The 15,334-nt window shown below is 44.1% G+C and overlaps 1 protein-coding gene across 1 annotated transcript in view; it reads left to right on the forward strand.

Moving 5' to 3' along the window:
- The window catches only part of MYRFL (myelin regulatory factor like), a 226,940-nt gene that overhangs the window by 85,113 nt on the left and 126,493 nt on the right, over positions 1-15,334 (forward strand). The window contains exon 12 of the mRNA XM_075859394.1: positions 5,859-5,967. Within this exon, the coding sequence (XP_075715509.1) occupies positions 5,859-5,967 (109 nt within the window). The remainder of the gene's footprint in view (positions 1-5,858; positions 5,968-15,334) is intronic.

Genomic DNA, 15,334 nt, shown 5'->3' on the forward strand with positions numbered 1-15,334 from the left:
GATAGGCGCTGCAATGTAGATTACAGTAACGTTTTTATTTTTTAAAAATGAGCATATTTGGCCAAGTTATGACCATTTTTGTATTTATGCAAATGAGGCTTGCAAAAGTACAACTGGGCGTGTTGAAAAGTAAAAGTACAACTGGGCGTGTATTATGTGCGTACATCGGGGCGTGTTTACTACTTTTACTAGCTGGGCTTTCTGACGAGAAGTATCATCCACTTCTCTTCAGAACGCCCAGCTTCTGGCAGTGCAGACACAGCGTGTTCTGGAGAGATCACGCTGTGACGTCACTCACTTCCTGCCCCAGGTCCTGCATCGTGTCAGACGAGCGAGGACACATCGGCACCAGAGGCTACAGATGATTCTGCAGCAGCATCGGCGTTTGCAGGTAAATCGATGTAGCTACTTACTTGCAAACGCTGATGCTGCTGCAGAATCAACTGTAGCCTCTGGTGCCGATGTGGCCGACACGATGCAGGACCTGTGAGTGACGTCACAGATCTGCACTGCCAGAAGCTGGGCGTTGTGAAGAGAAGTGGATGATACTTCTCATCAGAACGCCCAGCTAGTAAAAGTAGTAAAAACGCCCCGATGTACGCACATAATACACGCCCAGTTGTACTTTTACTTTTCAACACGCCCAGTTGTACTTTTGCAAGCCTCATTTGCATAAATACAAAAATGGCCATAACTTGGCCAAAAATGCTCGTTTTTTAAAAATAAAAACATTACTGTAATCTACATTGCAGCGCCTATCTGCTGCAATAGCAGATAGGGGTTGCAAAATCTGGTGACAGAGCCTCTTTAAATCCTGCAATTTCTCCGGGGGAAGACGACATTCCATATGTTCAGTGTCAATGGTGATACCCAGAAACGCCATTACTGAACTGGGGCCCTCCGTTTTTTCCGGCACCCCGAACCGTCTACACACTCACTGTACAGTTGATAACAGGTTGCTACACACCAGGGAACCTGCCCGCCCAACACATAGAAAATCATCCAAGTAATGAATGATTGAGGCCACCCCCGCCACCTCACAAATTACCCACTCCAAGAAGGAACTAAACGCTTAGAAATAGGCGCAGGAGATAGAGCAGCCCATCGGCAAACTTCTGTCCACAAAGTAACCCCCCTCCCAATAGCACCCCAGCAGCCGAACGCTCCAGGATGTATTGGAAGTAAACAGAATGCTGATTCTATATCCGTCTTTGCCATAAGCGCCCCCTTCCCGTACCGCCTAACCAAATCAACTGCCGCATCAAATTAAGTGTAAACCACTGAACATATAGATGGATCGATGCCATCAGTCACAGAAGCCCTCTTTGGATGCGACAGGTGATGAATAAGCCTAAACTTCTTGGGTTCCTTCTTGGGGACCACCCCCAGTGGGGAAACCACCAAGTCCGGAAAAGGGGGGGGGGCAAAACAAAAGAACCCCCCATTCTACCCAGCGCCACCTCCTTGCTCAATTTTTCCGTAACTATCAATGGGAACTCCAGAGCCGTAAGGAAAAGAGGACCTCATGCTGCGGCGGAGGTATGCGAAAACCGTCCCTAAAACATGCCTCCAGCAACTTTGCCCTCTCCCTTTCCGGATATCTACCTAGATATGGCAACATCTCTGCCAGCTTCACTGGTGTCTCCCCCATGGGCACCTGCACTGGCTTCCTTTCCCTTTCCTTTCGTGAAGCAGCGGGATGACCCATGGGACGCCCCCTCCCCCGCAAATGGAGCAGGAGTGTTTCAATTTGCATCCTGCTCCGTACGTACATTGGCCATCATTAAACTGCCAACACAAACCCGTTTTGCTGTTTGCTTCTCCGCCCGACTGGGCCCCCCCCTGTTGTCCATACTGGCCGGACCTCCCGGCCCCCCCTGGAAAGGACTCCCTGCCAAACCTCACTGGTGCCATTACCCTAAGTCATAACCCAATGTCCTTCTGATCCCACCATATGCTGGGGCGGACCGCCGTACGCTGTCTGAACTGCTCGTCATATCTGAGCCAGGTTATCCCCCCATAGACCCTGTAAGCCTCAGCTATGGCATCTAAATTGCAGAAGAGTCCGGAGCAGTTATCCGGTGCCTTCTCCCCTATATAGCAAACGCCTATAACCAGTTGGGAAAAGTTTGGGGTATTAATCTATACCTACGCTTCTCCTCCTCCTCTTTCTTACTCTCCACCCGCTTTGGCTTATCCAAATTACATTTCTCCAGCGGTAGCATTGAAAAAATCTCCACATACTCGTCCTTCCATATCTTCTCCTTAACCTGTGGTTTTAAATGCGCTCCAAGAGGGCACTCAAAGCAAACATAAACCTCCCCCTTTGCCTCATCATCTAACCGCACCCGATCAACCTCTCCATCCTTATCAGTCTGAACCGACACAGCCATGCCCGACTCCCACACTGTAACCCCCTGCCCCCCGATGCCTGTCCCCAGTGACCCTAGAGACGCTCCTGTGGCACCTGCCCACGCATCAAATGGGCGACGAACTCCCCAAGAAACCGACATTCTGGCACCGCGACCATAATTCCTGTACACCCCCCAACAAATCATGCAAACTATTGTCCTGCCTCTGCCCCACCCCACCCGCACATGATTCCTTCACTAACCCCCTTTGTGACGCCCCACCCTGGGAAGCTAACGCAAACATGAGTAAAATACGGCCTTGTGTACTCACCGGGCTGCGCAGGAGCTGTGGGCCCACCAGCCGGGGAAGCCGGATCATCCTGTCATCCTCTGTAAAATGCCTCCTGTTCTCCCGCAAGGTCCTCCTCTTGGGTCACGTACCCCATTTCAGCCGTTCTTGGAGGGCCGCCCTCCGCCCCTGCCGGCAACATCACCGGCCTCGATGTCCGTGCCCGTTGGTCCTCCATCGCCGAGCCAGTGAGGCGCCGCCCAATGCCGTTGCCCCGCACGACCACCGACTGTGGTCGCCGTGCGATGTCATCGATCCCATCTTGGAGACAGGCAGGGCGCCCGACTGGAGCATCGCCAGGTCGGCCTGCCGTAGATCCTGGCACCAGTGTTCTGGGGCCCAAGGGTGTCTCCCGCCTTCTGGGGACCGGACCCCGCTGGCTCCGGCCGGGAGATGGGATTCCTGCTAGCCCGGGGCCCTCACCCAGGATGGGAGGGCAGCAGGCCCCGGTCTCCAGGGTCCATGGTGGGGCTCCCAACCCTGCGCTGGGCCCTGGGAGTTCCATCTGGGCTCAGCCTTGCTGGTGGCCGGGCCCTCCTGGACCGCCGTGGATTACCCTTCTGGGGATCGCGGTCCTGCGATCCCCCACCACCTCCCCCTCTCTCGCCTGTAAGCCTCTATCTGTTCCTGGCGCGGTCGCGCCACTCACCGCCAGTCCCTCTGCTTGTGTAACCAGCAGGGACCTTAGCCAGTATGTGTCTATATTTTTTGATACGTTAATCGACACATACAGAGATGAAAAAAAAAAATGGCAGCCCCCATAGAGAAGTAAAAGTAAGAAAAAAGTAAAAAGTACAACACAAGAACACAAATAAATAAAATTTATTTTAATATCATACTAAAAGCAATATTATATATAAAAAAATAATAATTTGTGACACCTTCCCTTTAGGCTTCTTCTTTCTTATTTTTGGTTGACTTTTGGGGACTCTGGAATAAAATATTAGTTTTCCATAAAGTTAGTCTCAAGTTACAATATTTTTAACTTACAATGGTCGTTTCGGAACCAATTTATATTGTAACTTGAGGGACCGCTTGTACTGACCAGTATAAAATATGTGAAATTAATCTATAAATCTTTAATAATTGTTATTAAATATATAAAGACAAATTAAAATAATTCGATTGCATATCATATATTATAAGGAACTCTTCTTGGGTGTCTGTCTATGCTTGTTCCTCATTAATTTACACATTTATATTATTACAAAATAGTAACATTAGTAATATTAGCATTTTGTTTATGAGACACCTAATTTTTTTATACAACCGTTGTTGTTTTGCACATGTAGTATGTTATAAGAAATAATGTATTACCATTTCTGCATAAGTGGAATTTATTTTGTATGCATAGCATATGAGTGTCACATATGATATAGTTTCTTGAAGTGTAAGGCTCCATGCACACGAACGTATTTTTGTCCTCCCGTAAATACTGGCGTAAATACGGTCCTTGGTCACACGTATTCGACCCGTATTGCACCAGTAATTACGGACCCGTGCCCGTAAATACGGGTTAGGTGTCACCACTATTCCACCCGTATTTACGGGCACGTTTTCGCTGCAAAATTGCACTGCACTAATCGGCAGCCCCTTCTCTCTATCAGTGCAGGATAGAGAGAAGGGACAGCCCTTTCCGTAATAAAAGTAAAAGAAATTCATACTTACCCGGCCGTTGTCTTGGTGACGCGTCCCTCTCTTGACATCCAGTCTGACCTCCCTGGATGACGCGGCAGTCCATGTGACCGCTGCAGCCAGTGATTGGCCTGTGATTGGCTGAAGCGGTCACATGGGTTGTAACATCATCCCAACAGGCCGGACTGGAGGAAGAAGCAGGGAGTTCTGGGTAAGTATGAACGTCTTTTTTTTTTTTTTACAGCTTTATCTATATTGTGATCGGTAGCCACTGTCCAGGGTGCTGAAAGAGTTACAGCGGATCGTTTAACTCTTTCAGCACCCTGGACAGTGACTATACACTGACGTCACCTAGCAACGTTCCCGTAATTACGGGTGCACACACTTAGTCACCCGTAATTACGGGAGCCCCATAGACTTCTATGGGCCTGCCCGTGCCGTAATTACGGCCTAAAATAGGACATGTTCTATATTTTTCAACGGCACAGGCACCTTCCCGTAAGCAAACGGGGAGGTACCGGTGGCCAACAGAAGTCTATGGGCCTGTAATTATGGGCCGTAATTACGGGCGTTTATACGTTCGTGTGCATGGGGCCTAAGTCCACCTTTTACTACTATTTACAGATGAGCTCTGGATATAGTCTTATACAAAATGAGTAAATCAAGATATTTACAAAGTAAATTTTTTTAATGTTTTTAGCTGACGTATAGATTATAATCATTTGTAATCCAGCCTTCCTTTCAAAATTCTACTGACTGATGTCACAAAAAAATGTAGCATTCAGTATCTACACAGAGCTTGACGGACAGAGAAGTACAGAAGATTGCATTTTATTATAGGCACCTAGTTAAATTGATTATAATTTTTGCGTTTACAACCAGATGTAATCTCTAGACTGCATTTAAAATTCTGCTTGCTGTCTCCGGAAATTGGTCAACTTTTTGACAACAGTCACATCCTTTCCAGCTTAACTATGCTCTTATGATAAAATGCTCTCTACTGTTAGGCCCTGTTCACACAGCGTGTATTTGACGCGTCAAAAATGCTTGGTTTAAGCTTCCCAATGACATCAATGGGAAAGGGCGCCGTTAGTGCATACGATGTGTTGTTTTTTTTTACACGTGTGTGTTTAAAAAACTGTGTAAAAGAAGAAGCATCAGGTCAATTCTTTGGCGCGCTTAATTGCCATAGTCAATGGGAGTCCTGATTACACGGCAAAAAAGCATGCACAAAACGCATCAAAAAACGCAACAATAGCGTTTACATGTCGGTTTTTTGAGCATCGTGTGAACAAGGCCTTATGGCTTCAGGCTCCGGCACTGTGCCTGGTGTAAAGTACATGTCCTATAATTTAGATTACTAGATCAAGCTTCGTGCAGACACTGAACAAGCAGTGGATTTGTTTAGGAGAAACATAGCCAAGTACTTGCACAGTTATTAGACATAAACTGAAAAATTATTCTCAAAAAGAAGGAATATTACTGTCGATCATCTTCTTTTTGTTTGTTTTTTTTCAATTTAGGTTGACACAATGGAGCAGCTCAGAAGAATAGCTCAGATGAGGCTGGTAGAGTATGATTATAAACCTGAATTTGCAACCATCATGGGAATTGATTCTCTTCATGAAACAGGTTATTATTATTTTTTTTTTACAGTTTTATTATCAGAATTCATATAGATTTAAATAGAAACATGGTGTGTATTTTGATAAGGCAATATTACATAATATGGACCTTAATTACAATCCATAGTTGTATACCTTTATCAATTAAATGTATTATACTCACCCTGGGACCCATACAGTCAAGGCTCCTGAGTCCCCCCCCCCCCATTACCAGGGGATATGGTGTGGCAACAGAAAGTGGCAGGACGGGAACAGGGGTGAGATGCAAACTGGAAGTGGCTTTTTGATGGGGCAAGGCAGATTCAAAGGGTGGGCGGGTGCTCTGTCAGAGGATAAGGGAGAGATTAGACTACATGGCAGGGGCTCTGTGGGGGGAGATGGCTAAGAGAGTGGAAAGTGGTAAGGGTGAGAGTGGGGCTAGGGGTGATATGCACCCTGAGAGGGGCTCTGTAGAGGGGCAGGTGGGAGACAGGTGGGCAGTTCTGGCTGCTGCATCTGGACCCTGCAAGCTCTACGATCTTCCACCACCGTGACGCGCCTGGACTGAGTCTCTACCTCTTCCTCACATGTGGCATCCATGTCACCTGCATAGACACCAGACCAGATGACAAAATTTAGACCCCTAAATTAATTCAGACCCCCAAATAAAAATAGATGCCAGACCAGAACTCTAAATTAATACAGATTCCCAACCAGACCCCTAAATTAGACCACCTACCAGATCCCTAAATTAATTCAGTCCCCTGACCAGTCTCAGTGGGCCCTTTTGTGGTGTGTCACACGCGACAATAAAACTGCATGTATTGTAGATATTCCCGAAGATTTCACCTGATTTCCGTGCGGAAAATATTCAGTAGCATGTGGATTTGTTAAATCTCATCCACTTGCCTGCAACAGTCTTAAGCTGCAGATTTTATGCCCAAAATTTATACTCCGTACATAAATACATTACCAGAACCAAGCTCATATTATCATTACAGCACCAAAACCAAGCTCATAAAATATATACAACAGAACCAAGCTCAGTACATAAATAAAGCACTAGAACCAAGCTCAATACATAAATACACTGCCATAATTAAGCTCAGTACATAAATACAGCACCAGAACAAAGCTCAGTACATATATACAGCACCAGAACAAAGCTCAGTACATATATACAGCACCAGAACAAGCTCATACATATATACAGCACCAGAACCAAGCTTAGTACATAAATACGTCACCAGAACAAAGCTCAGTACATATATACAGCACCAGAACAAAGCTCAGTACATATATATATAGCACCAGAACTAAATACAGTACATAAATACAGCACCAGAATAAAGCTCAGCACATATAAACAGCACCAGAGCGAAACTCAGTACATATATACAGCACCAGAGAAAAGCTCAGTACATATATACAGCACCAGAACAAAGCTTAGTACATAAATACAGCACCAGAACAAATCTCACAATAACAATACAGCACCAGAAGCAAGCTCAGTACATATATATAGTACCAGCACAAATACAGCTCAGTACACAGATCATTTGCAAATTCTGTTTGACCCGTGCCAGATAAGTTTGTACGGCGTAAAACTACAGCTCCCACTATGGCTTTAACAATTGTAAGGACATGCTGGGAGTTGGTGTTTCACAAAAAAGAATGTCACCCATCATCTCACTGCAGATCATAATGTGGCTACAGAACTGATCAGTCAGAGGGAGAATAAACATTCGCATCTAGTGACTCACAGGTGACGTCTTCTCAGATTCGACTCATTCAGACCTCCATAGTTACATAGGTTGAAAAAAGACACAGGTCCATCAGGTTAATCCTTTCTCAATAAATTACCCGTAATTCATTGCTTGATTAACATTAGTAAATAAATAAGCATCTAGCCTTTTTTTAAATGCTGACATAGTATCTGCCATCACTACCTCTTGGGGAAGGGCATTCCATAGCTTGACCACTATAACCGTAAAGAACCCTTTTCTATATTGATGTCTGAAATGGCTTTCTTCCACACGCAATAGGTGTCCCCTGGTCCTTTGTAGAGTCCTTGGAAAGAACAGATCATGTGCTAGTTCTCTGTATTGACCACACATATACATATTAATAAGATCCCCTCTAAGATGTCTTTTTTCCAAGCTGAACAAGCCCAATTTTTCTAGCCTTTCATTGTAAGCGACCATCCCATTTAATAATCTCGTTGCCCGCCTTTGAACCCTCTCCAGTTCTCCTATGGCCTTTTTACAATGTGGAGCCCAAAGCGGAATTCCATATTCTAGATGTGGCCTTACAAGAGATCTATATAGTGGTAATATTACATTTGAATCCCGGGTTTTTATCTCTTTTTTTATTTGCTTTTGCAGTTGCTGCCTGACATTGAGTGCTGCTGCTTAGCTTATTTGTTACCAGAATACCCAGGTCCTTCTCCTGTTCCCTTATCTCCAGTTTTATTCCATTTAACGTATATTTATTAATATTATTGCGTCCTAAGTGCATTACTTTACATTTATCAACATAAAATTTAATCTGCCATGTTTTTGCCCATGCTGCCAGCTTATCTGGGTCCTTCTGTAATATTTTAAAGTCAACCTGAGTTTTAAGTATACTACAAAGTTTTGTATCGTCAGCAAAAACTGACACCTTGCTATCAATCCCATCCACAAGGTCATTAATAAAGAGATTAAAAATAATTGGGCCAAATACCTATCCTTGTGGTACGCCGCTGCTGACTTCAAACCATTTTGAGTAAGTTCCATTTATAACGACTCTTTGTTTTCTGTCCCTTAACTAATTCTTTACCCACTTGCATACACGTTCCCCCAGTCCCTGTGTCTGTAGCTTCAGAACAAGACTTTTGTTTGGAACAGTATCAAATGCTTTATCAAAATCCAAATAAATCACATCAGCCGCATGAGCAACATCCAGATTTGCCCTTACCTCCTCATAGAAACCGAGCATGTTGGTTAGGCACGACCTGTTTTTCATGAGACTATTCTCTGCTATATACTTTTGTAAATCATCTCTTAAAATACCCTCAAATACTTTACATACCACAGATGTCAAACTTACTGTATGGTAGTTCCTCGGTTCCACCTTTTTACCCTTCTTAAATATTGGTACAACATCAGCCGTCCTCCAATCCTGTGGCACTGATCCTGTTACAAGAGAGTCTAAGAAGATGAGATACAATGGTCTGTCCAATACTGAGCTTAATTCCCTTAACCCCTTCCCTCTTTAGCCACTTTTGACCTTCCTGACCGAGCCTCATTTTTCAAATCTGACATGTTTCACTTTATGTGGTAATAACTCCGGAATGCTTTCACCTATCCAAGCGATTCTGAGATTGTTTTCTCGTGACATATTGGACTTTAAGTTACTGGCAAAATTTGCTCGATATGTTCAGTATTTAATTGTGAAAAACACCAAAATTTCGCGAAAAATTGCAAAAATTTGCATTTTTCTCAATTTAAATGTTTCTGCTTGTAAGACAGGCAGTTATACCACACAAAATTGTTGCTAATTAACATCTCCCATATGTCTACTTTAGATTGGTATCGTTTTTTGAACATCCTTTTATTTTTCTATGACGTCACAAGGCTTAGAACTTTAGCAGCAATTTCTCACATTTTCAAGAAAATTTCAAAAGGCCATTTTTACAGGGGCCAGTTCAGTTGTGAAGTGGCTTTGAGGGCCTTATATATTAGAAACCCCCAAAAAGTCACCCCATTTTAAAAACTTCACCCCTCAAAGTATTCAAAACAGCATTTAGAAAATGTCTTAATTCTTTACACATTTCACAGGAATTAAAGCAAAGTAGAGGTGAAATTTACAAATTTCATATTTTTTTGCAGAAATAAATTTTTAATACAATGTTTTTTATAACACGGAAGGTTTTACCAGAGAAATGCAACTCAATATTTGTTGCCCAGATTCTGCAGTTTTAGGAAATATCCCACATGTGGCTGTAGCATGCTACTGGACTGAAGCACCGGCCTCAGAAACAAAGGAGCACCTAGTGGATTTTGGGGCCTTATTTTTGTTAGAATAAATTTTAGGCATCATGTCAGTCAAAATCCCCCAAAAGTGACCCCATCTGGGAAACTACACACCTCAAGGAAATTATCTAGGGTAAAGTGAGCATTTTGACCTCACAGGTTTTTTACAGAAATTATTGGAAGTAGGCCGTGAAAATTAAAATCGACATTTTTTCAAAGAAAATGTAGGTTTAGCGATTTTTTTTCTCATTTCCACAAGGACTAAAGGAGAAAAAGCACCGTAAAATTTGTAAAGCAATTTCTCCCGAGTAAAACAATACCACACATGTGGTAATAAACGGTTGTTTGGAGACACGGCAGGGCTTAGAAGGGAAAGAGCGCTATTTGGCTTTTGGAGCTCAAATTTAGCAGGAATGGTTTGCGGAGGCCATGTCACATTTACAAAGCCCCTGAGGGGACAAAACAGTGGAAACCCCCCACAAGTGACCCCATTTTGGAAACTACACCCATTGAGGAAATTATCTAGGGGTATAGTGAGCGTTTTGACCCAACAGGTTTTTTGCATAAATTATTGGAAATAGGCCCTGAAAATGACAATCTAAATTTTTTCAAAGAAAATGTAGGTTTAGCAATTTTTTTCTCATTTCCACAAGGACTGAAGGAGAAAAAGCACTGTAAAATTTGTAAAGAAATTTCTCCCGAGTAAAACAATACCCCACATGTGGTAATAAACGGCTGTTTGGACACACGGCAGGGCTTCGAAGGGATGGAGTGCCATTTGGCTTTTGGAGATCACATTTAGCAGGAATGGTTTGCGGAGGCCTTGTCACATTTACGAAGTCCCTGAGGAGACAAAACAGTGGAAACCCCCCACAAGTGACCCCATTTTGGAGACTACACCCATTGAGGAAATTATCTAGGGGTATAGTGAGCGATATGACCCCACAGTTTTTTTGCAGAAATTATTGGAAGTAGGCCCTGAAAATAAAAATCTACATTTTTTCAAAGAAAATGTAGGTTTAGCTTATTTTTTTCTCATTTCCACAAGGACTGAAGGAGAAAAAGCACCACAAAATTTGTAAAGCAATTTCTCCCGAGTAAAACAATGCCCCACATGTGGTAATAAACGGCTGTTTTGAGACACGGCGTGGCTTAGAAGGGAAAGAGCGCTATTTGGCTTTTGGAGATCACATTTAGCAGGAATGGTTTGCGGAGGCCATGTCACATTTGCAAAGCCCCTGAGGGGAAAAAACAATGAAAACGCCCAAAAAGTTACACCATTTAGGAAACTACACCTCTTGAGGAATTCATCTAGGGTCTAGGGGTGTAGTGAGCATTTTGACCCCATAGATGTTTCATAGAATTTATTAGAATTGGGCAGTGAAAATAAAAACAATCCTTTTTCTTCAATAAGATGTAGCTTTAGCTCAAATTTTTTCATTTTCGCAACAAATAAAGGAAAAAAAAGAACCCAACATTTGTAAAGCAATTTCTCCCGAGTACGGCAATACCCCATATGTGGTCATAAACTGCTGTTTAGGCACACGGCAGGGCTCAGAAGGGAAGGACCGCCATTTGGAGTGCAAATGTTGCTGGATTGGTTTCTGGGCGCCTGTGGGCCCAAAACAGTGGAAACCTTCCAGAAGTGACCCAATTTTGGAAACTACACCCCTCAATGCATTTACCTAGGGGTGTAGTAAGCATTTTAACCCTGCAGGTGATTGGCAGAAATTGGTGTGCACTCGATGTTGCAGAATGAAAATGGGATTTTTTTCCGTAGATATGCCAATATGTGGTGCCCAGCTTGTGCCACCATAACAAGACAGCTTTCTAATTATTATGCTGGGTTTCCTGGTTTTAGAAACACCCTACATGTGGCCCTATTCTCTTGCCTGGACAGTCGACCAGGCTCAGGAGTGAAAGCGTACCATGTAAAATTGAGGCCTAATTTGGCGATTTACAAAGTATTGGTTCACAACTGCAGAGGCTCTGATGTGAAATAATAAAAATAAACCCCTGAGAAGTGACCCCATTTGGAAACTGCACCCCTCAAGGCATTTATTAAGGGGTGTAGTGAGCATTTTCACCCCACAGGTCTTTTCCATAAATGAATGCGCTGTGGATGGTGCAAATTCAAAATTTATATTTTTCCCTAGATATGCCATTCAGTGGCAAATATGTCGTGCCCAGCTTATGCCACTGGAGACACACCCCAAAAATTGCTAAAAGGGTTCTCCCGGGTATGACGGTGCCATATATGTGGAAGGAAACGGCTGTTTGGGGACGCTGTAGGGTTCAGATGGGAGGAAATGCCATTTGGCTTTTGGATCGTGGATTTTGCTTGGTAGTAGTTTTGTTTGGAGTCTTACTGGTGTTTCCGTTTATAATGTAGGGCATATGTAAGCCGGGCGGAGTATATAAGGGGCATAGTCAGGTGGTATAATAATGGGGTAAAAAAAAACAATAAAATGATCCATAGATGTGTGTTACGCTGTGAAGCAATCCTTTCTGCACAGGCCGGTGTCACACTGATAAATGGCGTCCTTTATTATCCTCCTTTTAGTCCACACTCCGCGCCTTTGCAGTTTGGGGAATTTTGCTGGGAAGTGTTGTCCTGGTATAATACGGGCACCGTCACTTCCAGCGGATATGTTTGGGCCCTCCCTTTCCTGGTTCCCTAATTTTAGGTCCTTGATAAATCACCTCTTCAAACAGAAGAAATGTTCCCCTCGGGCACAACTGCATATTTTTTGATTTCCTGACTTATTGGAGCCATAACTAATTTTATTTTTCATAGACGTAGCGGTATGAGGGCTGGTTTGTTGCGGGACGAGCTGTAGTTATTATTGGTACCATTTTGGGGTACATGCAACTTTTTGATCACCTTTTATCCTATTTTTTGGGATGCCAGGTAAACAAAAAAACTCTGGCACAGTTTTTTTCGTTTTTTTTTATACAGTGTTCACCATGCGTTATAAATTACATGTTAACTTTATTCTGCGGGTCAGTACGATTCCGGCGATACCTAATTTATAGCACTTTTTTATGTTTTACAACTTTTTGCACAATAAAATTACTTTTGTAAAAAGAATGTATTTTTTCTGTCGCCAAGTTGTGAGAACCATAACTTTTTAATTTTTTTGTCGACGGAGTTGTATGAGGGCTTGTTTTTTGCGGGACGAGCTATAGTTTTTATAGGTACCATTTTTGGATACGTGCGACTTTTTGATCACTTTTTATTCTAATATTTGTAGGGCAAAGTGACCAAAAAACAGAAACTCTGGTAACGTTTTTTACGTTTTTTTATACGCTGTTCACCGCGTGCAATAAATAATATAATTATTTTGATACCTTCGGTTGTTAGGGTCGTGGCGATACCAAATACATATGGTTTATTATTATTTTTCAATAATAAAGGACTTGATAAGAGTAAAAGGGGGATTGTGTTTTATTTGATTACTTGAAACTTTTATTGTTTTCAAACTTTTATTTTTTGCACTTTTTTTTACACTTTTTTTATACTTTTTTTACACTTTTTCTCAAGTCCCACTAGGGGACTTGAAGGTCCAACGGTCAGATTTTTTTTTTTTCTAATATATTGCACTACCTATGTAGTGCAATGTATTAGCTCTGTCAGTCATTCACTGACCGCAAGCCGATCAGGCTTCGCCTTCCGGCGGGGCCTAAATCGGCTTCCGTAATGGCAGAGCAGGAGACCACTGTGTCTCCTGTTGCCATAACAGCAGTCGCCAGTCCTGATTGCCTGTCAGGGCTGGCGATCTGCTAGTAACCGCTACGATGCAGCAATCGCTTTCGATTGCTGCATCGAAGGGGTTAATGGCGGGGATCGGAGCTAGCTCCGGTTCCTGCCGTTGCAGGTGGATGTCAGCTGTACAGTACAGCTGACTTCCACCGCTGATGACGCCGGATCAGCTCCTGACCCGGCGCCATCTTGCCGGCAGCTATGGAAGCCGATCAGGCTCCGCCGCCGGGCGGTTCTTGACCGGCTTCGGTGCTAGGCAGACCGGGAGGCCAGTATTAGGCCTCCGGTTGCCATTGCAGCCACCGGAACCCCGGCAATTTAATTGCTAGGGTTCCGATGAGCTGCAAACACCTTAAGTGCAGCGATCGCGTTTGAGCGCTGCACTTAAGGGGTTAATGGCGGGGATCGAAGCTAATTTCGGTCCCCGCCATTACAGCCGGATGTCAGCTGTAAGATACAGCTGAGATCCGGTGATGGAAGGCACCGGCTCAGCTTTTGAGCCGGTCCCAAAGATTCGGCGTATGGGTACGTCAAGATGCGGGAAGTCAATGCTTTCCATGACGTACCTATACGGCAAATGTCGGGAAGGGGTTAATACTCGTGGATGAATGCTGTCTGGGCCAGGAGATTTATCAATATTTAATTTGCTCAAACGCTGCTGTACTTCCTCCTGTGTTAAGCAGGTAATATTGAGTGGGGAACCTTCATCACTGTTGCCCTGAATATCTGGTACTGGCAGCTCATCATTGAACACAGATTAGAAGTACGTGTTTAACCCCTTCCCGACATTTGCCGTACATGTACGTCATGGAAAGCATTGACTTCCCGCAAAATGCCGTACATGTACGGCAAACGGGAAAACAGTTATAAAAAAAAATGAGAAGGTTTTAAAGTAAAGATGGCTGCTGTTCATAACAGCAGGCCATCTGTACACGATGCCCAGGGGGGTGTCGCCTCCCCCCCGCATCGGCGATCGCCGCCATTGGCCGGTCAATTCAGACCGGCCAATTCCGGCCGTTTGCGGCTTTAGCCTATTACTGTGCAACAGGGCACAGTGATATGGTGGTGATTGGTGCTGTCTAGGACAGCACCAATCACTACCATCTTCCACGTAAAAAATGGCGGTGATGCCAGCCCCCCGATCGCTACGGTTATTTGAAACACCCTTCACAGCCCTGCCCACCTCATTCCGGTTAGGAACGGTGAGCAGAGCTGGTGTGACCGTCTGTGAAGCCAACTTACCGAATCTGAGGCCTTCTGTGCTGCGATCCTGCTGTGACGTCTTCACCCGACGGCTTCCTGCTGCAGAGTGAACCGTCATCATCATCATCTGTGCTGCTGCTGATTTTTTTTTTGCAGCAGCAGCACTTGTTTTTTCCTAAACGTCTTATCCCTGTACCCTCCCCCCCATCCCCCCTCCCCCTCTTTCCCTTTTTATGTCCTGCGGCTGCGGATCAGTGACCGCCATCACTGACCGCCAATTTTTGGCACAGGACTTACTTTTTTTTTGCATTTTTGCACCTCCCTGTGTGCGCCCTGCGGCCACTGAGTGCTGATCAGTGACCGCCATCACTGATCAGCATCCGTGGTAATTTTTTTATTTTTTGGCCTTTTTT

This window comes from Rhinoderma darwinii, chromosome 3 (assembly GCF_050947455.1).
Source record: "Rhinoderma darwinii isolate aRhiDar2 chromosome 3, aRhiDar2.hap1, whole genome shotgun sequence".
NCBI lineage: Eukaryota > Metazoa > Chordata > Amphibia > Anura > Rhinodermatidae > Rhinoderma > Rhinoderma darwinii.